Source organism: Lepidochelys olivacea (genome assembly GCF_965140295.1).
Source record: "Lepidochelys olivacea isolate rLepOli2 genome assembly, chromosome: 3".
Taxonomy (NCBI): domain Eukaryota; kingdom Metazoa; phylum Chordata; order Testudines; family Cheloniidae; genus Lepidochelys; species Lepidochelys olivacea.
Window position 1 is genome coordinate 133784381 of NC_140413.1, and position 22693 is coordinate 133807073.

At 39.1% G+C, this 22693-nt stretch overlaps 1 protein-coding gene across 1 annotated transcript in view; it reads right to left on the bottom strand.

Moving 5' to 3' along the window:
• PCNX2 (pecanex 2) overlaps positions 1 to 22693 on the bottom strand; it is a 224597-nt gene that overhangs the window by 108079 nt on the left and 93825 nt on the right. Inside the window, exons 17-21 of the mRNA XM_084623010.1 lie at positions 17038 to 17147; positions 14497 to 14593; positions 9245 to 9337; positions 8539 to 8689; positions 898 to 1039 (exon numbers count right to left, since the gene is read on the bottom strand). Coding sequence (XP_084479136.1) covers positions 898 to 1039; positions 8539 to 8689; positions 9245 to 9337; positions 14497 to 14593; positions 17038 to 17147 — 593 coding nt within the window. The remainder of the gene's footprint in view (positions 1 to 897; positions 1040 to 8538; positions 8690 to 9244; positions 9338 to 14496; positions 14594 to 17037; positions 17148 to 22693) is intronic.

Consider the following 22693-nt stretch of genomic DNA (forward strand, 5'->3'; position numbering starts at 1 on the left):
TATAATACTGTGGATCAGCAACATTTAGTTTTAATTAGAATCACAGAGGTTAGACATGGAAAAAGCTTATACTGTTTTCCTGATCATATCCCTGCTAATTCAGGATAGTTCTGCACTCTACATTCTTGAAGGCTTTGTCCAACCTAGCCTTCAATGACTCTAGTAATGAAGCCTGTGACACCTCCTCTGAGAGACTTTTCCACAGTCTAATAAACTTTACAGTTCCCTGATATCCAAACTAGATTTCTCATTTCATCTCATTAATCCTGGTTACTCCCAAGGTGTTTACACCCTTTGAACACCTGCAGCCTGGTATAATATTTCCTAGTTTTAGCTGTCATTTGGGCATGCTATACATATTTAATTTTTTATTCTCTCTATATAAATTTAAATCTCTCTAGCCTCAATAATGTTTGCTGCAGTACCAATAGCATTTCCTTTATCATAGTTTAAGGCAGTTTGAATTGTCCTTTAACAGAGCCAATAATGATAGCATTTTGTATTTATTGTTATTCATTAATAGCACAAAACCAAATTGACACAAATAACCAGACTCATTTACGCAACATTAAACTTCATAAGAACATAAGAATGGCCATACTGGGTCAGACCAGTGGCCCACCTAGCCCAATATCCTGTCTTCCGACAGTGGCCAGTGCCACATGCTTCAGAGGGAATAAACAGGAAAGAGCAATTATCGAATTGCTGTCATTCAGTCCCCAGCTTCTGGAAGTCAGAGGTTTAGGGACACCTAGATCATGGGGTTGTGTCCCTGACCATCTTGGCTAATAGCCATTGATGGACCTATACGCCATGAGCTTCATCTTTTGAACATTAATCTGAATGTGAGTAGTCTTAAATCTATGAATCATGTACTATGAACTATAATCAACTTACTGTGTACCAAGTCTCTTGTATTTACTAATAGAAAAAGCATCAATGGTGAGGGCATTCAATATTATTGCTGGATACAAGATGTATTTCTCAAAACACTGAAGCCACACATAGAGTCTTTCAAACCACATTAAACGAGCAGCATCTGAAATAAAAACCCAGATAACAGACCATTTTGTCAAATTATTATTTTTTCAGCATATAAATACTGTATAGACAACAAATGCATTAAAGTAAAAAGGACAAATCATGAGTTTTGTATATCATACTAGTTAATATACCCACTAATTTATGACACTTCATGTAATCCTTAATTCTTTTGCCATATAGCAATCATGTTGTTCTCTGGGTCTGGCCAGTATTTATACCTTACATACTTTGTTCTTTTTGCTGCATCCACCAGACCGGCACATGTAGTAGCTGAAATGGTACATAATAATGGATAGATCCTTCTAAGTTTTTAGAAGTAAAATGTGACACGATATTAATAAACATATTTATTTTTCATCACTTTAATCACTTTTCTTACTTAGAATATTTTATTTATTTATTTTATTTATTAACTAACACTTTTCATGTGACCTAGTGGGGAAGCTGTGTGACCTAGGGGAGAGAGCACTGAATGAAGACTCTAGAACCCTGGATTTCTATTCCCAGCTCTGTCACTGGCCTGCTCAATGACCTTGGCTAAGTCATGTCCCCTCTCTGTGTCTCAGTTTCCACATCTGTAAAATGGGGATAATGACTTGTCAAACTTTGTAAAGTGTTTTGAGGATAAAGGATAAAAAGCATGATAAAAGAGCTAGGGATTATTATTATTATCCCAAAGGACCCAAAATACTTTACAAAGAAGCTATTATACACATAAATACTGGGATCACTTCACTCAGCAACAAAGTGCACCCACCCCTGTGATGGAATTCAGTCATTTAACGGTGCACAACAATATTATTCAGCAGTCAGACAGGACGTGACTACTGTATCCAGTTGAAATTGCAGGGAGAAATTAGGTAGGCAGAGTGAAGTTTCCTGAGTAATACCTGTATTCTTGCAAACATGGCAGGAATTCTTTAATGAGCACAATTAGCTCAGGTCATCTGAAAAACAGAATTTGCAACAGCAGAGTGCACCATACTGGAGTATTGGTTCAATACTGACTCAAAGGTAAAAACCACCTGCTGAACTACCAACATCCCTTCCTACAGCAAGAAGGATAAAATAAGCTATTTCAGCAATATGATGGTGAGAAAACAAGAGGACACATTGACTCAAGGTTCCAGAGTACCGTATGTTCAATAGATACATGGAGAAAAGTCAGGAACCAATCCTTCCAAATTACTTTAATTCATGGACCTATGATATCTTTAGTTGAGGTAACAGTCTTTCAAAAACTGTACATGAATTTCTGAGACTCCATATCCTTCACTCTTTATAGCTTAAAGTATTTCCTTTTATTACTGCCTATGGCTCTGATGCCAGGCTTTTTCATAGCTTTAATTAAAAATATGATTCACATTTCAAAATCAAGCTTTTTTGCCTCCAAAGCAGCAGGTAGAAATGACTGTGGCAATGCTGTGAGGGACCTGTTTTCACAGCCATTTTTCATACATTCTAAATTCAGTCAGACAGGGCCCAAGAACGGTAAAATAGTATATCATTTGTGTCAGAGCTGAAGAAGGAAAGAAGAGCTCTCAACCTTGGAGATCAGAAAAATAAATTGAGAATCTATTACTATAGGCAACCCCCAAGATATCATCTAGCAAGCCATTAGCAAGAATAGTTATCCTGCTCACCATTAGTGAGTGCAGGGTTTTAAGGATGGGAGAAGGAGAAATGGCTTGTTCTCTCCCTCTCTTAATCTTTTCCTGCAAGCCACAGGAGAGGCTCCTTCTCCATCTTGTCCTCTTCAAGTCTGCGGTAGAAGCTCTCACTCCCTCTTTCTGAGGAAGGTCCTGAGCTCTTTAAGAGAGAGAGGCTCCTTCTCTGCATTCCTCCTCCTGTCATAGTACCTGAACTCATCAAGAGAGGCACCTCCCTCTTCTCCTGGGATAGCTCCTGAGCTCTATAAGAAAGACTAATCCCACTGGCCGAGGATGAGCTCCTCTTAACAGCTATGTTTTGAATGGATTGAAGAGAAGATGGGGACAATACGTATCAGGCAGGCTAGAGAGAAGGCTACTAGAGTTAAGACAGGAGGTGGTGAGGGTGTGAATGAGAGTTTTAGCAGAGTGGACACAGGAAACAACCTGCATATGTGGGGAAAGGGTCAAAGTTAGCCATCCCAGTTATGGGCCCAAGTGAAATGGAGGATGGTGGTATGGTCAACATAAAATGAAGGGAAAAGGGGAGAAGTGGGGGAGGAAGATAACATGGCCAAATAGGAACTCTTATGTTTAAGTTGAGGGTAAGGCAGCTGGGAGATGCCAGAAAAACAGGCTGAAATGAGTGAATGGATGGATGGAGACAAGTCAGGAGTACGGTAAATATGAGAGGAATCAGTATAAAGACGGCAGCTAAGGATATATGGGAGCCAACGACAGGGTTCTGGATAAACCCATGGAGAGCAGAAGAGCAGAGAAGTATGACCCACTAAAGAAGATGCTAAAGGAATGTCCAGAAAGGAAGGAGGAGGAGGACCGAGAGAGACAGCATCACTACACCAGAAGGAGTGCTCTAACCACAGAGCTCTGGGATATTCTGATGTGGGACTCCCTCGAACTCTCCTGTTGATGCTGTTCCACTGTTGATAAATAATTAGCGAGTCATTGGAAATACGCGAGAGAGAGCGAGAGAGCATGACTCTGTAGCCTGGAGATTAGGGTACCCATCTGGGAGGCAGGAGACTCAAGGTCTGGTCCCCCTGCTCCAATGACTCAGGCTTCACTATCACCCCCTGCTCCCTCTGTTTTGTGGGGAGGGTGCCAAACTCATTTTCCCATGAAATAACTAAGACACCTGACTCCAGGAGACGGGTTCCCAGTTATGGATTGCTAGGAGAGATTGGTGCCTCCATGCAATCTGGACTTAAGTACCTATCTTTCCCTATTAATTAAATAGGGAGCCTAGGCACCTCTCTCAGGCTTTGTAGAATGCAGCATTGTTCCTGTGACTGAAAAGAGATCTATACTTTACTCCAGTTCTTTAACAGATACTTCTGGGTACACTTCTGCAATAATTAAACCAATACAGACTAGCTGGACCCCATAGAAAATAGAGAATATAGAAGAATCTGAAAATGCCTTGACTCCTGATTGAACCACGGAGTTGTTAGCTTGAGGGATACAAGTGATTCCAAAGTATGAGCTGACCCATCAATGCAGATCAGTCAAAGAGTGAAGTGCATTTGCCTGGTATATCTCTACTCTCAACCTTTTGAAAAGCTGAGCCACTACCTTTATGAAAATTATGTTTTTCCAATGAATGAAGACATAAGGGAAAAAAATCTTATAACAGTCTTCTATGATTAAACTCATGCAAAAGACAACAAAGCCAGGATATTCACAAGAGTTGCTCATTATCAAGCAAATGAAGCCTTTTAAAACAATGACTTTCAGCTGGAATACAAATCATTAATAAGATTCACATTTCCAGTACACTTTTCTTGGCATTTTGTGGCAACAGTTAAAAGGCAACCTTCAATCAAGTCTCTTGGGTACTTTTTGGTACCCAATGTTTTGTTTTGAAGACATGATTTTTCAGAGAGATATAAATCCTTAATGTATGGCAAACGCACGATTTTGCAGGGAATGAGCAGAACGCTTTTGTTGTCTAGTTTGAAGAACAGGATACTGAAGTCCTGCAGCAGACTGTGTTCTGACATTATTGTTTTCAAGCACCTCATGAACATAGGTTGAGAATGATCCATCAAGATATGACAAGCAAGTTTCCAGCTGGGACCAAAGAGAAGATGATAGCTGAAAAAAGAAGCCAAGTTTCTCGAAGTGAAGTTTGCTGAAACTGTAGGAGAACTAGAAATTAGTCTCTGAGATTCTAAAATATTTTCAGATATTCCTACATACCAACGCAGCACCTGCTGAAGCCAGTAGATATTAGCAAGGCCAAATTATCAACGAAGTTACATTGTTTTATTCAGTTTTAGTGATTCTCTTGAGATATTATGCAGGAAATGAAAGTTACAGACTTCAGTAACCATGCTGCTCAAATTTTAAACATTCAAAAGTCAAAGTAAATATAATTCTGCCTCTATTCTTAAACAGGAAAATCTATTTAGGAAATACAATTCACTTTTAAACACAGAGTACAGCATATCAAACTGCTCACAATATGTCACTGAGGTTGTAATGTAATTGTACTGTAACAGAGGGTTAAACGCTACAGTACAGTGTTCTCAAAATACAGCTACTACAGGTGTACAGATCAATTGGTGATTATAAATAGAAAGCACAGCTAGTAAGTGAGGTAAATGTTATTGGTAAAGGGACTTCTCTGTGCTATATTCTCTCCTACAGAGGGTCTATATGGATAACCACTAAGGCTTATATTGACAGAGTGAACACAATGGCTAAACATCACTGATACAACATTCTGTGTTCTCGCTTTTAACTTGATTTTGTTACACTTTTTAAAAATGAGAAATGCCATTTTAAAAAGAACTCTTCCCCTGCATTGTTTCATTGCTATATTTTCAGTAAACCCCATTGCAACAGATGCCAGGGAAAGATATTATTTTAGCCTTATTACTTCTGCTAGCAGAATATTATGCCCTGCAGAAATACAGTGGAAACTATGTCTGTCATTATGAAATTTATATATAAAGTTTTTATCATTAATAATTTAAACATTCCCTAAAGGGCCTGGGTATTAAAAAAGAAGGGTTATTTGTATTTTCTCTATACCATGTAAAATGGCTATAAACTTCAGTACAAATATTAGGCTGTCCCTCAGTTTACATAACCCTGGATTGGGCCATAGGTCACTTGACTCATATACAGTAGCTCAATGTGAAAGCTAGGTGAAGCTTTCATCTTCCCTGTTATCAACTGTGTAAAACAGGGATGATACTGGCCTCCTTTGAAAAGTGCTTTGAGATCTTCTGATGAAAAGCACCATAGAAGAGCTACGTATTATTATTATATTTGATATGTCCTCCATTTCCAGATATAACAATTCCCCTTCTCCACAATCTAAAAGTTACACCAGGGGTAAAACAACTTGCATTTTACACCAAGTATAAAAAAGAGGTTAGGACGTTTAATAAACAGGGATAAATATCCACTTGGGATTGCACGGAAATCTATTTTGCCAAGTAAATAAATTCAGATTTGAATCCAGGCCTACAGAGGTGAAATGTTTGAACATGCACGTGCAAGTCTATCTGCGTTTTCACAAGGGAAGGAGTAACTCAGATTTAAGCCAGAGTCATGAATAAAGATTAGATGGACTAGTAGCCCAGTTACCAATAATCTAAAGAAAAAGTCTGAGATTCTTCTCACCATTATATTCCAGCACTTTGAAGTTCAGGTCAGTGGTACGTGAAAGCTGATGTTTAAGGGAAAGGGGCCCATAATAAGAAATAATCTTATTTTGTAGGGGGAAAATCTTTTCGGGGCCCCAGTGGATTTCCTGGACACTTTGGTGGTTGAGGGCAGGGACAGAGGATGTGAAGTGTAAGCAGGCACCAGCACTTCAAATGATTAAATAAAGGGGGAGGGAAGGAGCAACAAATATTCAAAGGCAAGAAGTTGTTTCATGCAGAACTAAATTCCAAGTCTAAGTGTGGTAATGGGGTAGACGGCTGAAATGTTTAGACACATTTTAAATGTGAATCAAAATGTTCCACTCTTCAGTTTAACTCCTATGTGCCCTATCCTGCTGCACCTGAAGTCAAGTGGAGTTTATCTACTCAATTCCGTGGATTCAGAGCTTGCTTTTCTACATTAGAAATAACACTTCCCTCCTTCTGCAGGAAGACTGTCTGGGGACTGGAGAACTATGGAATAATGAAATCCCAATAGGTAAGGATTGCAGTGGCAGTTTTGCGAGCCCTCACTTAAGACAGGAAGGAATGGTATTGCCAATTTAGAGAAGGACAGGGATATCCTACAGGAGGATCTGGATGACTTTGTAAACTGGAGTAATAGTAATAGGATGAAATTTAATAGTGAGAAGTGTAAGGTTATGTATTTAGGCATTAATAACAAGAATTTTAGTTATAAGCTGGGGACGCATCAATTAGAAGTAACGGAGGAGGAGAAGGATCTTGGAGTATTGGTTGATCATAGGATGACCATGAGCCGCCAATGTGATATGGCTGTGAAAAAAGCTAATGCGGTCTTGGGATGCATCAGGAGAGGTATTTCCAGTAGGGATAAGGAGGTTTTAGTACCGTTATACAAGGCACTGGTGAGACCTCACCTGGAATACTGTGTGCAGTTCTGGTCTCCCATGTTTAAGAAGGATGAATTCAAACTGGAACAGGTACAGAGAAGGGCTACTAGGATGATCCGAGGAATGGAAAACTTGTCTTATGAAAGGAGACTCAAGGAGCTTGGTTTCTTTAGCCTAACTAAAAGAAGGTTGAGGGGAGATATGATTGCTCTCTATAAATATATCAGAGGGATAAATACCGGAGAGGGAGAGGAATTATTTAAGCTCAGTACCAATGTGGACACAAGAATAAATGGATATAAACTGGCCACCAGGAAATTTAGACTTGAAATTAGACGAAGGTTTCTAACCATCAGAGGAGTGAAATTTTGGAACAGCCTTCCAAGGGAAGCAGTGGGGGCAAAAGATCTATCTGGCTTTAAGATTAAACTCAATAAATTTATGGAGGAGATGGTATGATGGGATAACATGGTTTTGGTAATTAAATATTCATGGTAAATAGGCCCAATGGCCTGTGATGGGATATTAGATGGGGTGGGATCCAAGTTACCCAGGAAAGAATTTTCTGTAGTATCTGGCTGGTGAATCTTGCTCATATGCTCAGGGTTTAGCTGATCACCATAATTGGGGTCGGGAAGGAATTTTCCTCCAGGGCAGATTGGAAGAGGCCCTGGAGGTTTTTCGCCTTCCTCTGCAGCATGGGGCACAGGTCACTTGCTGGAGGATTCTCTGCTCCTTGAAGTCTTTAAACCACGATTTGAGGACTTCAATAGCACAGACATAGGTGAGAGGTTTTTTGCAGGAGTGGTGGGTGGAATTCTGTGGCCTGCGTTGTGCAGGAGGTCAGACTAGATGATCATAATGGTCCCTTCTGACCTAAATAAAAAATATCTATGTTTACATAGACAGTTTAAAATTCTTTGGGCTTGGATGTTTTTGCTAAAATTGGATAGATTTAGCAGAAAGCTCTGCATGAAAGATTCAAACCCACCCACTTCTACAACGAAATGTGGAAAAGTTGCAGTTGGCCTTTCTACCTATGATGATGTCACTATATTCACTTCCATTCTTACAGTCCCTGAGAGAGTGCCATCCAAAAGAAATATAGAAATCAAAACTTGATACTCCTCTGATATTTCTAAGTAAAACATAAAAAAAGAAAAAAGAAAACTCATCTTGGAAAAAAATGGTCGTCTTTAAATACCACCATGGACACAAGCAAGAATTTTTTTTCTTTAAAAACAAGACAAACTAAAGACAACATCAATCAGCATTCTGACAACATTTATTACAAACCTCTCACTTCCCGCTGATGATATTCTTTGTTTTTAAGTATCGGGTGAGAAATCCACAGCCAAGGATGATGCTTGCGGAGCTGAGGAAGTATGTAATGTGTTACGAATCCCACAGTCCATGCTAAAGCAAACAGCACAATGCTGAGAAATGGCTGAGACAAAGGAGGAAAATAATGGAATCACATTTACAAATAATATTTTATAGACCCACAATATTTTTAATGTACAACAATTTAATCTTCCTTGAACATTTGCAAGCAATATTGATTCTTACATAAAAAGCATCAAAGACTACAGGTGGGAAGCAGATGTGGGGTCAGGAAATGAAAGCAACAACCTTTGTTCTTTTTCAAAATGTACTTTACACACAAATTTAACCAGTATTGTAACTGGAAATAAAAACGCTAAATTGATCGGGTTAATGTAAGAATCCCTCTTCCAACAGCTTCTACGTCATAAAAAAAGACTAGTATAAAGCAAACGTTTAGGGAAAACAATTACTAAATGCATTAAATAGTGCCGAATATAAATATCTATAACTGATTTGCAGTGTATATCAAAAGCCTTGAAATTATCTTTGCCATTAAATAATTTTTCCTTAACTTTTCTCTTCACAGCTCCTCTCTATTCTTAGCCATGTAGTTTTCCATAATAGAGATGATATCTTAGGGGGAAAATATTTAAAAGCAGGGGATTAATATACATACCCTTAATGACAGAAACACAGTGCTGGCGCTGACTGCAAATGATAGAACAGCAGCCACTGCACAGACAATGAGATCCGATTTCAAGATTTCCTTCTGTGAATATAATTTTTTTAAAATACAAAATTATCAAGTGAATACTATTTTAACTGGATAAATTAAATTACTCCATTATGAATTACTGATAGTTTGCATTGTGATGACACTTGTCTTTGTTTTACAATATAAAAATATATTTTAATGTAAAGGTATTTTCTGCAATATGATTTGCAAAATTATTTCCCCGCATTCTGTATTTGTTAAAAATTCAAAAATATCAAAATTAATTTTAAAACATATTTTGTAAACATTGTTTAATTGTACCATGGGAAACTTAAAACTAAAATGGTTTTACATTACATTTGTGTCTCCGTTTATGCAATGGTATTTGTGGGGTTTTCTCTATTTTTGAAAATGGCAACAATCTGTTAATATTCTGGTTCCATTTCCTGTTTGGAAGCATTGATACTTTCTCATACTAATGCACTGTTTCTTCCATTGCTTAAATAATCTGTGCTTTCTGGGAGAGTTTCTGTCATGTGTTCATAGACATCAATGATAATACATTTATTATTACGTACTACAGAGATGGGTCCAAGTTGTAATGTTTGGTTCAATATAAGGGTCCAAATTTCTCCAAGATTTGGGGGTTTTCAGAAGTGGGCCTATCTCTAGTATTATGTAATGATAATGAAAGGAAAAAAAATCTACCTTCAAGTAAAGAACTATAACTAGGCTGGAGTAATTGTGTTTTGGAGAAATTGGAAAATATGTTCTTCCTAACCCATTTTTCTTGTGATTAAAATATCATCGTGAATAAACAAATTAACAAGGTAGTTTTTGAGCTATGTGAATTTTTGAACCATTGTATTTTAGAGCTTACAGAAATGTCTTTGGTCAGCAAATCAAAAACTTGGCTTAGATTTATGACTAGACATATTACAGAGGGCTAGTAGCCCTTAACATTGCTGGCAAATGAAGGTACTGACTGACATAAATATCTAGCAGCAGGCATTCAGTTTATCTAAATACTGACTTGTAGTGCTTTAATTTAAAGACTCTTAGAAACCTGGGATACAACAACATTTCACTTAAAAGAAAACCTCATCTGATTCAAGATGTTACTGTGACTGTGCACCCAGCCCCAATAGCCAGCCTCGCCAACAAGTGTTTCTGTGGGGAGGAGGAAGAAAACATAAAATAATGCTAGAATAACAGACCCAACAATAGGGAGATAAAAATGAAACAGAGATGTAGGAGACAACGCTTGAACAACGAATTGATTTTAAAGTATAGGGGGAGCTGTCAATGACCACTATATTTTGGTTGCTTAACAATTTCGGTTATCAAAAGATGATTGCAACCTGTTTCTGAAAACTCTAACACTTACACTAATTATAGCACGCCTTTGAAATTCAGCTGGACTAAAGCCCTTTGGCTTGAGAAGTGCTTTTTCTGTATCCCATAAAACTCCACTCAGGTTTAGCTGAAATATAAAGTGTTAATTATCCTTTTCCTTCCCCGGATTGTGTTCCTCAGGAAAATTTTGGCAGATTGCCATAATATTAATGGAACACGAACATTCTAAAGAACTAGATCCAAACCACTGCCAAAGCAGCAGCACCAGAACCATCATGTACATGTTCTGGCAATGTATGGAAGCTAGGAGGAATGTGAGCAGAGCTGGTGCAGGCTTCCAACAACCACCCTGCCTGCCTGGAGTGAGCACATGGCTCCAGAGGTCCATACCACCTCTGAAGACACCACATGGGACAGAAGCATCCCAACTCAAGGGGGTAGAGGGAAAGAGAGAACCAGGCCAGGCCAGCCCCTCGCCATCAACTAACTCCTGATCTCCTACCTGGTGCTGCCCCAGTGGCCCATTCCCACCCACAGGATAACAGCCTTCTCCTGCCACCAGCTAATGTAGTTAGCCTTGTAGCTCAAGTGGTGGCAGGTGTGCATCAGTACTGAAAGTTCAGGGTTGAAACCCTGATGATGATGCACATAATGGAATGTATTTTTACCTTTATTAAAAATCCTAGGAAATTACATACTAAAACTATATTAAAAGAATGTTATTTAGGTTGCAAAGTTAAGCACTTGAAAGCTAGGTAATGCTAGATTTATGGTTGCCTGTACAACCTTAATTTAGCCCTGCTGAGTATATGTTATGTAATGAAATGCAATGTAATATGATATAATCTTTAATTACATGATCACGTACCATTCTCAGTAATGCCAACTCCAAGCATTCAAAAATCATGAGTCAGGCCCCAAAGAAATCATGAGATTGGGTAAAAATTAATAAATGTACTCAGGTCATGTTTTCAAAGTTAGACTGAAGGCTAGAAACATACTATTTTTAAAATGAAAGATGATATTCTCATGTAATCATATGCCTCCCAGAGTTGGGGTTTTAAGAAAAACATCACATATCATGACATTTGCAACAAGATGGTGAGAGTAAATAAAACACTGCACATTTTCCGCAAGACACCATGCACGGGGGGGCGGGCACAGAATGGATGCACAAGCAGGCTGAATTAAGGTTGGACAGGCCACCATCTCCTAACTTTCTAGTCTTTGACTTTGTAACCTAACTGACATGTTTTTAATGTAACGTTTGATACACATTATGTGTGAAAGGCCTGACCTCTGACTCTAGTAAAAATTCAATAGTGAAATAATCACTACCATTGGGATTGTTTTGAAGTTTTGGGTAAAAACAGATCATGCAGACAAAGCCTCAACATCACCCACCCACCATTCTATCAAAGAAATATTTCTTTATTTTTTAAAGGGCTATTCTGGACATCTCCTGCTTGTGAGAATAAAACAGGAAAACATGCTGTAATTTTTTTCTTCTTGTTTTAAATTATACATTGGGAGCTTTGTATAAATCCTTTTACTAGCTATCTGACTGTTTGTACTAAAGGCCAGGAAGGAAGTTGAGTTTGAATGTAACACATTAACACCCTCAGGCCACTGGTTAATGTAGTAATCAACCATGGGGATGTCTATAGAAATTAATTATAATGCTAGGAAGCTCCATTCTCAAAGTTGAATGGTCAATTATCCATCACAGCTGCTTTGTAATTCCAGTTTCCGAAGCTGACGATTCTTACATAGCCATTCGAGCAGAGAAAAAATAGTAAAGGTCATGTAACTAAACATTACAAATGCTATATTGATTACTACTAACATGAATATTATACAACACAACAGATTTATTTTAATATTTAAACTTATTTGCTTTCATCTTGGGAGGTGAACCAGTTATTTATATCTTAAATTTATTGATTAAAAAGGGGCTAATTTAGCCTGAATATTATGCATGCTTTATACATAGGAGCATAGGCCAGTGGACACTGGACATTTTGTTGCACTTGGCCCAAACAAGCTTTTTTCCTCCACTGTCAACTATAAAAGATGGCAATTACACAGGGGCATGCTGAGGGAAACAAAAGGGGGAAGGATATGCTATTAAAACTTCTCCTTCTGGTCCTCATGTAACAGTGTACCCAATTCCCAGATATATCAAAGTTCTTCTTACAGAGGATCTGAAAGCTATTTTTAGTTTGCTTTTGAAAATTAATCAAAACCAGAGCTGGTTACGATAGCACACTCCCTTAACTACAGTGAAGTAAGATCAAAATGGATTGTTGTTTAAATGTTTCCCTCAAATTTGATGCACATATATATTTTAGCTGTCTACACTCACCAACTTTCTATACTGGCATTGCAGTGTGAGAACAATTGTGGAGAACCTACTTAACTTGGTTCAACTATTTATTAAGACATTGCCGCCAGCCACTAAAGGGTTTAGACAGAGCACGTATTAAACTACAATTGCAATCTCCTCTTCAGGGAGTACTATCTGTATCCCAGCATGGAAGAGTTAGCACTACATAAACCAATTTAGAATTGTGCACATCTGCTTACATTAATATATAAACTGGAGGAAACCCAAACAGAGGAAGAAAGGAAGGTACAGCATTAGGAGGCCCTTGTAGCAGCCAGTAAAAACAGCCTGTGTTTCTGGAAAACAATATGAGATGTCAAATGTGTGTAGTGGAAATGTGCAGCTGACAAGCACCATGTGAAACCAATTCCCTGGCAGAAAAGAGCACCAAGAAACAAATTCCACCACAAAAAAAGGACCAAGACACAAAGGCCCTGTCTACATTACTAGTACAGCCAGGCCAGAGTGCTACAGTGGAACACAGTTATCCCATTTTCCTAGTTACATGGTTCCAGTCTGCAATATAGTCAGGACCTTAACTGCGTTTTTGACCGGATCCTCATCTGCACTCTGAAATGAAATGGTTGTAACCAGTTCAAGGGATGGCCATATTGTTAACCGGGTCAGTCCCCTGACATGGTTCAACTTGTAGAATAGATGAGGTCAGACTGTACACTTGCCCCAGGCAATGAACAATAAGTGGAAGGGATGTGTGGGTTATAAAATCAGAAGAAAATTATGCCTCCCACTATACCTACAATACAGTCAACCAGTTTATAGAAATCAATTGACAGTGGATTGTGCCCATAAGCTACATACCAAAAACACCAGAGTATGTAGCCAAGCTTTATAATAAATACTTTATATCTTTGCTTAGAAGCCTCCCTCCATTAATAGCCATACCTCCACTATGCAATTTAACCAAGTAAAATAATTAAGTTTAGCAGAAGCTGTGGCTTCTACACCAAGCAGTAAAGTAGTATATTTTCCATACACTCCTTAAACACTACTTACTCTCACAGATGCTTACACTTTAGGGATTATCTAGCTCCCTAGTGCTTCGAGATGGCCATTATGGATGCTGTGCTGAGGAGAAGGAAAGGTTTCTAGCTGCTGGGAAGCAGGGCAATTTAGAACTTTGGATGGAATCAGCCACACCTTAAACCCTTCCGGGAACCCCATCCTTGCCAAGCCTGAACTCTTGAGGTCTCCCCCTTCCCCTGAGTATCAGTCACCAATACTCTCCTAAGGCCATGTCTACAGTGGCAGAGTTTTTTCGCTGAAAATGTTGTCGACGATCAAAAAGCGCTAAAAGAAAATGGTTGTTGCATGTTCACACTGTCTTCCTCTGTCGGCAGAGCGCATCCACACTTGAGGTAGTAGCATTGACAATTGAGCATGGTTAAGGGATTCCACATGGGTGGATTGCAGGTTTCCAGTACATAAAATAAATAATTTTAAACAGCCTTACCACTGACTCTCTCATCTTCTCTGGGAGTGGATCTGTTGATGAATCTCTCAAATTTTGATGTAGAGAGTGAGGAAAAAATTTACATTGAATAAGGGATCTATTAAAAAAAAGATTTGTTAGAATATAGTAGTTCTGAATAACAGCTTTTCAGCGAATGGGGTTATATGCCATTAGTAAGGGGAGAAGAGACATTTTAGAGACCAACTTTACCCTTACATACATATATTCTATTGTTGATAGCAGGAGATTGCTATAGAAAAGCTGAAAATCTGACCAGGGCAGTGTCAGCTTCCTCACCAATAAGGAAGTGTAGTCTAGAATCAGCACAGTAGCATTAATTGGGAAGGGACCACATGAGAGGATAGTTCAGTTCCATGCTCTTTCTAATCTTTGACCACTAATGAGGATGCTGGCAAGGGGGTTCTTTAGTGCCACTTCTGATGTCAAACACTGATATTACAAAGGGTAAAATGCTCATCTCAATAAAAATTACATGTTCATCCTCATTTTAGTTTTACAAAACACCTTCTCCTTCATCTTAAAACTTATGCCGGAGGCCATCCCTTAAATACTGTTTCCAATCCCCTAAACTCCATTTAGTTAAATTCAGTCATTAAAAGATATCTTAAACCTCTTTTTAGGGATTATACATTTTAATCTTGATTATACAATGAATACTTGATGTTGTTGTAGAATCAGAAACTCATATTTTAATCTCAGACAAGACATTTAACAATTATTTGAACTACTGAGAATTTGATTAAGGTCGTTAGAAGATTAGAAACTAGATTTAAAAGGTGGCCAAACAATGAATTCAGGGATTCAAAACATCTTATTTAAAACAAAAGATAAGAGTTTTTGTTTAATTAAAGATACTAATGGACTGTGAATTATATCCTGAGGAAAATACACATTTAAAATCTAAAGAACTCATTCTTGAGTGCTTATTTGGTATTTTTCTGTGTGTATTTTACACAAAAACTGAATAAGCCCTCCTGTGTGTAATGGTACTTCACCCCACAACCATTTCTGTATTCTATAACATCCTGTAGAATGAGTTATATGTCACTCATAGTGGACCTAATCCAGAGCCCATTGAAAGGACTGGAAAGATTCAATGAGTATTGGATTAGGCTACAGGAAAGTAAGTGGAAGCACTTCTTACTGCACTTCCACCGCACACAGAATACAGCAGCATGTAGTTATCTAACTTATCTGTCCCCAGGGATCATGAGGATGATGACAGGATTTACATAAACCACACTGAAGAATTTAAGAATTTCAGTTAATGCCACAGCTCCTTTTCACCTTCCTTCCCATTCCTGTTTCCTCCCCTGCGTAGAATGACTCCCCATTGTCTCCCTCAGTATTACCTGGCTCTCTCTGTGAATGCCCAAAAAAGGCCCCCACCAAGATGGCAGGGGGCCCCATGTTTCTAGCTGCACCTCTGCTTCTGTCAGCCCAACCTTCAGATCATCGTGTTGCTTTTTCTACACTGGTTCTTCACAGTCCCTGGATTCAGCTTTAAATGCTTACTACCTTGAAGAGCAGTTAACATCAGTGGAGAGGCAAAGGTAATGGAACTGACATGACAAAAGAGTTGTGATCAGGTCATGCTTCCCAAGGGTCAGAAACTCTTCCTCTTGCTTCTTATAGTGCTTTCTAATGCATCTCCCCAAACCCTGATAATTAGCCTGTCCTCAGGTGGCATCCATTGGAGATTAGCTGGTTCCATAAGGGTTAATCATATAATTCCCAGACAGCAAAATCTGACCCAAATAACTTAGTACTGATGAAAAGTACCAGATTTATTGCCCTGGTGGTTGAAGCCCTTTATTCATTTACCGAACTGATACACCATGGGCAGCAAGTGTGAACACTTCCCATTTCATCAAAGTATTTTGGGTACCCTGTGATGAGAAATTGAATAGCTTGGTTTCTGTTTATTCATTCATTGTTCTTTCTGCTAAGACAACTGACAGTGGCACCATTTACTGACAAATCTGCTGGTAGTTTTGCAATGGAGACAGCTGGCTACTGGAATGGACCAAGACCAAAATATATTTCATACAAGCTACCAAACTAAGGACACTACCTTTCAGCCACTGACAATAGTCTTTGGCCCTGATCCAGCAAATACTTCACTTTATGATTGTACATCATCTCATTGATTTCAATGGGACTACTCATGGTAGTACACTTATGCACATACATGAACTTCTGCAGGATCAGTACCTTATTTTGTACCAGTTATCTAGAGGTAAATGTGTATCTTATTGCTAGTCCTTGAGATATCCAGTCCCTTTCAAAAAAGAATGTTTTCTAAAACACTGGTAACAATAACCATAAAAGCCCTCCTTTATCATACTTTTTCAGTATGTTTCTTCCCAGTGAGACCCAAGTTTACACAACCAACTTTGTCAGAAGATGTCCCAAGTTACCGAATTCAGAAATCACCCTCTCCAGACTTAAATATCACCCTGTGCAATAGTCTACATGCCATATAATATAACCAATAAAAAAAGTTTGCTGACAACTTACATAAGTACAGATGGATCACTGCTTTGCCTACTAAGATGATAAGAAAGTGCAACTAAAAGGCCACAGAAAGCAGAGAACAGTGCTGGAATGTGTCGAGCATCCCATGGTTCCTAATGGGAAGGACAAAAAGGAGAATACTTTTATGTTAGGAATGCAAAACTTACTTTTTAAAGGAAGCTAAATCCTATATAGAGTGGAGATCTACAGTACTCAATACATCCTATATCAAGGAGTTTTAGTTCTCTCATTACACAATCTATTATTGTGAGAATAGCTGAGATGTTACAGACATACTTTAGAATTATACAAACGATATACAAAAATATCTCCATAATCAGCAACTAGAAAAGAAACTAGAAAACACATGAAAAGCAGAATTTTTTACCTCTAACTAAAAACCAGAGGCAAAATTTATAATCCTCATTAAAAGAACAAATTAGAGATGTGCATAAAATAAATTGCATTTTATTTGCTAAACCTTAAAATCAAAGGTTGTTTACTCAACCTTCGGCAAGCTTTCTCAATAGCCTGCATAGAATCATAGAATATTAGGGTTGGGAGAGACCTCAGGAGGTCATCTAGTCCTACCCCCTGCTCAAAGCAGGGCCAATCCCCAACTAAATCATCCTAGCCAGGGCTTTGTCAAGCCGGGCCTTAAAAACCTGTAAGGATAGAGATTCCAACACCTCCCTAGGTAACCCATGCAAGTGCTTCACCACCCTCCAAGTGAAATAGTTTTTCCTAATATCCAACCTGCACCTCCCCCACTGTAACTTGAGACCATTGCTCCTTGTTCTGTCATCTGAGAACAGCTTAGCTGCATTCTCTTTGGAACCCCCCTTCAGGTAGTTGAAGACTGCTATCAAATCCCCCCTCACTCGTCTCTTCTGCAGACTAAATAAGCCCAGTTCCCTCAGCCTCTCGTCACAAGTCATGTCCCCCAGCCCCCTAATCATTTTCTTTGCTCTCTGCTGGTCTCTCTCCAATTTATCCACATCCTTTCTGTAGCAGGAGGCCAAAAACTGGACGCAGTACTCCAGATGTGGCCTCACCAGTGCCGAATAGAGGGGAATAATCACTTCCCCCAATTGGCTGGCAATGTTCCTATTAATACAGCCCAATATGCCGTTAGCCTTCTTGGAAACACGGGCACACTATTGACTCATATCTAGCTTCTCGTCCACTGTAATCCCCACGTTCTTTTCTGGAGAACTACTGCTTAGCCAGTTGGTCCCCAGCCTGTAGCGGTGCATGGGATTCTTCCATCCTAAGTGCAGGACTCAGCACTTGTCCTTGTTGAACCTCATCAGATTTCTTTTGGCCCAATCCTCCAATTTGTCTAGGTCCCTCTGGACCCTATCCCTCCCCTCTAGCGTATCTATCTCTCCCCCCAGCTTAGTGTTATCTGCAAACTTGCTGACAGTGCAATCTATCCCATCATCCAGACCGTTAATGAAGACGTTGAACAAAACCAGCCCCAGGACCCACCCCTTGGGCACTCTGCTTGATACCGGCTGCCAACTAGACATTAAGCCATTGATAACTACCCGTTGAGCCCGACGATGTAGCCAGCTTTCTATCCACCGTATGGTCCATTCATCCAGCCCATACTCCTTTAACTTGCTGGCAAGAATGCTATGGGAGACCATATCAAAAGCTTTGCTAAAGTCAAGATATATCACATCCACCACTTTCCCCATATTCACAGAGCCAGTTATCTCATCATAGAAGGCAATCGGGTTGGTCAGGCATGACTTGCCCTTGGTGAATCCATGTTGACTGTTCCTGATCAGCTTCCTCTCCTCCAAGTGCTTCAGAATGGATTGCTTGAGGACCTGCTCCATGATTTTTTCGGGGACTGAGGTGAGGCTGACCGGTCTGTAGTTCCCCGGATTCTCCTTCTTCCCTTTTTTAAAGATGGGCACTATATTTGTCTTTTTCCAGTCGTCCAGGACCTCCCCCAATCGCCACGCGTTTTCAAAGATAATGGCCAATGGCTCTGCAATCACATGAGCCAACTCCCTCAGCACCCTCGGATGCGTTGCATCTGGCCCCATGAACTTGTGCATGTCCAGCTTTTCTAACTAGTCCTTAACCTGTTCTTTCACCACTGAGGGCTGCTCACCTCCTCCCCGTACTGTGCTGCCCAGTGCAGCAGTCTGGGAGCTAAGCTTATCTGTGAAGACTGAGGCAAAAAAAGCATTAAGTACTTCAGCTTTTTCCACATCATCTGTCACTAGGTTGCCTCCCCCATTCAGTTAGGGTCCCACACTTTCCCTGACCTTCTTCTTGTTGCTAACATACCTGTAGAAACCCTTCTTTTTATCCTTCACATCCTTTGCTAGCTGCAACTCCAATTGTGCTTTGGCCTTCCTGATTACACCCCTGCATACTCGAGCAATATTTTTATACTCCTCCTTAGTTATCTGTCCAAATTTCCACATTCGCTATTCTTTCTGCACATCGGGATGTTTTTTTCCTGTGCCCTCAATAATGCTTCTTTAAAATACTGCCAGCTCTCCTGGACTCTTTTCCCCATCATATTAGCCTACCAGGGGATCCTGCCCATCAGTTCCCTGAGGGAGTCAAAGTCTGCTTCTCTGAAGTTCAGGGTCTATATTCTGGTGCCCACCTTTCTTCCTTTTTTCAGGATTCTCAACTCAACCATCTCATGGTCACTGCTGCCCAGGTGGCCACCCACTTCTACTTCCCCTACCAATTCTTCCCTGTTTGTGAGCAGCAGGTCAAGAGGAGCATGGCCCCTAGTTGGTTCCTCCAGACAGAGAGATATGCCAAGTTCTGTAGGCTATGGTAATGTAAACAGCAACATGCAAACAAAAAATGCAGGCATGAACAACGCTCTTGCAAGGATCAAACACTCTTAACATTATTATTTATTATTAGAAGGGGTAAAACAGTGGTTGCCATTGTTAAGGCTCAGCTCCAGCATCCACTTTCAGTTGTTCCTAACTTTCTAAAAAAACTGCTCTTTGGGCTAAAATTTTCCATGTTTATTTTCAACTCAGAATATTCGTGGAAACTTTGATGATAATTAATTGATGACCAGTATCTTAAAAATGGCTCCATCAAATACATACTTCATAATATGACTGAGTCATAATCTGCATCTGACACAGTGCAGCTACACACTTCCCCATACATGTGTCTTATGTCAAAGCCACAACTGACCCTTGGGTGTATAACTTCTTTTCCAAAATTGAAATATATTAAAGAGCCTTGCAATTTCAAAACTACTTTATACTGTATGAGACATAACTCCTTCCCCTTCCTAGTATTAAATAAACCCTAGATGATCATACATATTCTTTTACATGACTTCAATAGTCCATTATGTAATGCATCTCTCTGTTCTTAGCCTGTCCCCTCTTCTGCAGCTAGTTACCTCTTTACTGCTCTTCAGAATTAAACTACACAGCAATCAGGGAAAACACATTCTATGCCAATGCGGTATGTTTTACAAAAAGTGTAAAGAACCCATATCCATTTTGTCATTTTCCTTCCTGGCTTATGATGTCTGGTAGAGCTCTAAATTAAAAAAGCTGAAAGAACAACATAGTCAATAATTGGACAATGATTCTTCTCCCTGGGGGGAAAGGAATGACAGGTTTCACTCCTGGATGGTGATGTTATCTGTCATTCCGGAGAGGGAGTTTGTATTCCTAGTTGCCTTCATTCTGTTTAGGTGATGTCTTGCTCTTTCATTCCATATACAATTTTGACTTTGATCCACACACACAAATAGTGGTTTTTAAAGCAAGTGAAATGCAGGTGCAGGGTTAAGGATGAAAGTGGTGAGTTAAATAAACACTGAGGCTGAAAGAAAAAAAAATTCTGTTTCATCAGAGGTTCACCTACTCCCAAAATAACCAATTAAGAGGTGGATAAGAGCTTTTCTGGAATTTAAAAGTTTGTTGCCCTAGAAATAAAAAACATTTTTTAAAAAAAGTTAGGCATAGTAGAAGTATCCAAACAAACAAAAAAACCACTTTCTCATGTCATTTGTCCCCTTTTTTAAAAGAAAAGGCTTCTTAAGCCTGATACACCTTTACGTTTCAAAGGTACTTTGTAGTAAATCCTGCTCCCCACTCAATGCCAGAGAAGGTCCTGCACATGGTAGAATCACTGTGGTAACATGTAGTAATCAGGGTTGTTTTGATTCGGAACATCCCCCTCATCGCAGATAGCTAGTGCAGGCTGCTGCTACCACACCAGGAGTGAAAGTATAAAGGCTGCAAGAGTTGCTTGGTCACTGGCTGCAGTGTAGCTGGATGCTGAGACAAGCACCCGTTGTGTAAGACGTGATGTATAGGTTCTGAGTTTTAACCCTAACCCTATATATTTTAGCAATGCATGTTGAGAAGTGATTTTGCAACCACTTATAATTTTATCATCATTCAGCCATTTTTGTCCCTGCCCCATCCTAGACACACAGTACTCTGAGCACAATTTACAGGGCAGGTTTTGAAATTCAGCTGTTTTTTATTCCTTTACTTTTAAAGACATGGTAATAATAAGTGGGAAAAACCCCACTCCTCATTCTTGTGAAATATTTACCTCTTGGCTGAGATCTTACAAGGCAAACTTTAGCCAAAAATAATTTTTCTGAAAGTTATGAGCAAGTGGAACCCCGTGGTTGTAACAAACTTCTCCACAAATTTAACCATAGTATTTTGGTACCAAGTGTATTCTATTTTCAATGAACACTAATGATTGAGGACTGTGAGTTACCCTAGGAGCATTTATTATGTTCATTCGTCCATTTATGTCAATCCAGAAGTAAGAATCATAATGTTGATTTATTTAGATGATTTGTTGATGGCAGAAAAGTTATTAGAGTGAAGGGAGGAGCTCCCCATAAACTTCTGCAAAGCTACCTCATTGTTCTCCTTCAAAACCTTTCTTTTCTCTCCTGTTCCATGGTGCCTACAAAAAAACTTGGCAACAGTTAAGCCACTTGTGGGCTGAAACCGCTGCCTATTATGCTGACTAACATGGTCTCACTGTTTCTTTATAATCCCACCTGGCTGTATACATCTGTTGTCTCTTCTCTTATATTTCAACTGTAAGCTCCTTGGGGCAGGGACTGTCTTTTTTTTGTTCTGTGTTTGTACAGTGCCTAGCATAATGGGGTCTTGGGTCCATGACATGAGCCCTTAGATGCTACTGTAACACAAATAAATAAATAATACATTGTACTGAATTTGCACTGAGCCCTTGCTGACATCTTTGTAGTTGTCATAAATCTCAAAAACATTATAAGGATCCCAAAAAGTATCCAAAAATGGTAACACTTTTTATATTTATAAACCTTGAAAACAGCCAGTGTTAAAAATGAAGTTTCCATGTGCTTGGTTTGACCTAAGTTTCAGCTAGTTTTCAATTTACTAGTTACAAAACTCTAAAAATAGGGGGTTAGACAGGAATTGCTGAAAGATTTTTCCATTCAACTTTACTATGTGGCACTGTACAGTAATATACTCATTCTCTAACACATAAAACTAATCTTGGACCTTCTCGACTTCTACAAACAGGTTTCTGCAAACACATTTTACTATTCTTTTTGTTAAATCCAGAAGATATTATTTTCATCACCAGTGAAAAACACTGAAATACAACAAAAGATGGGTTTTTGGAC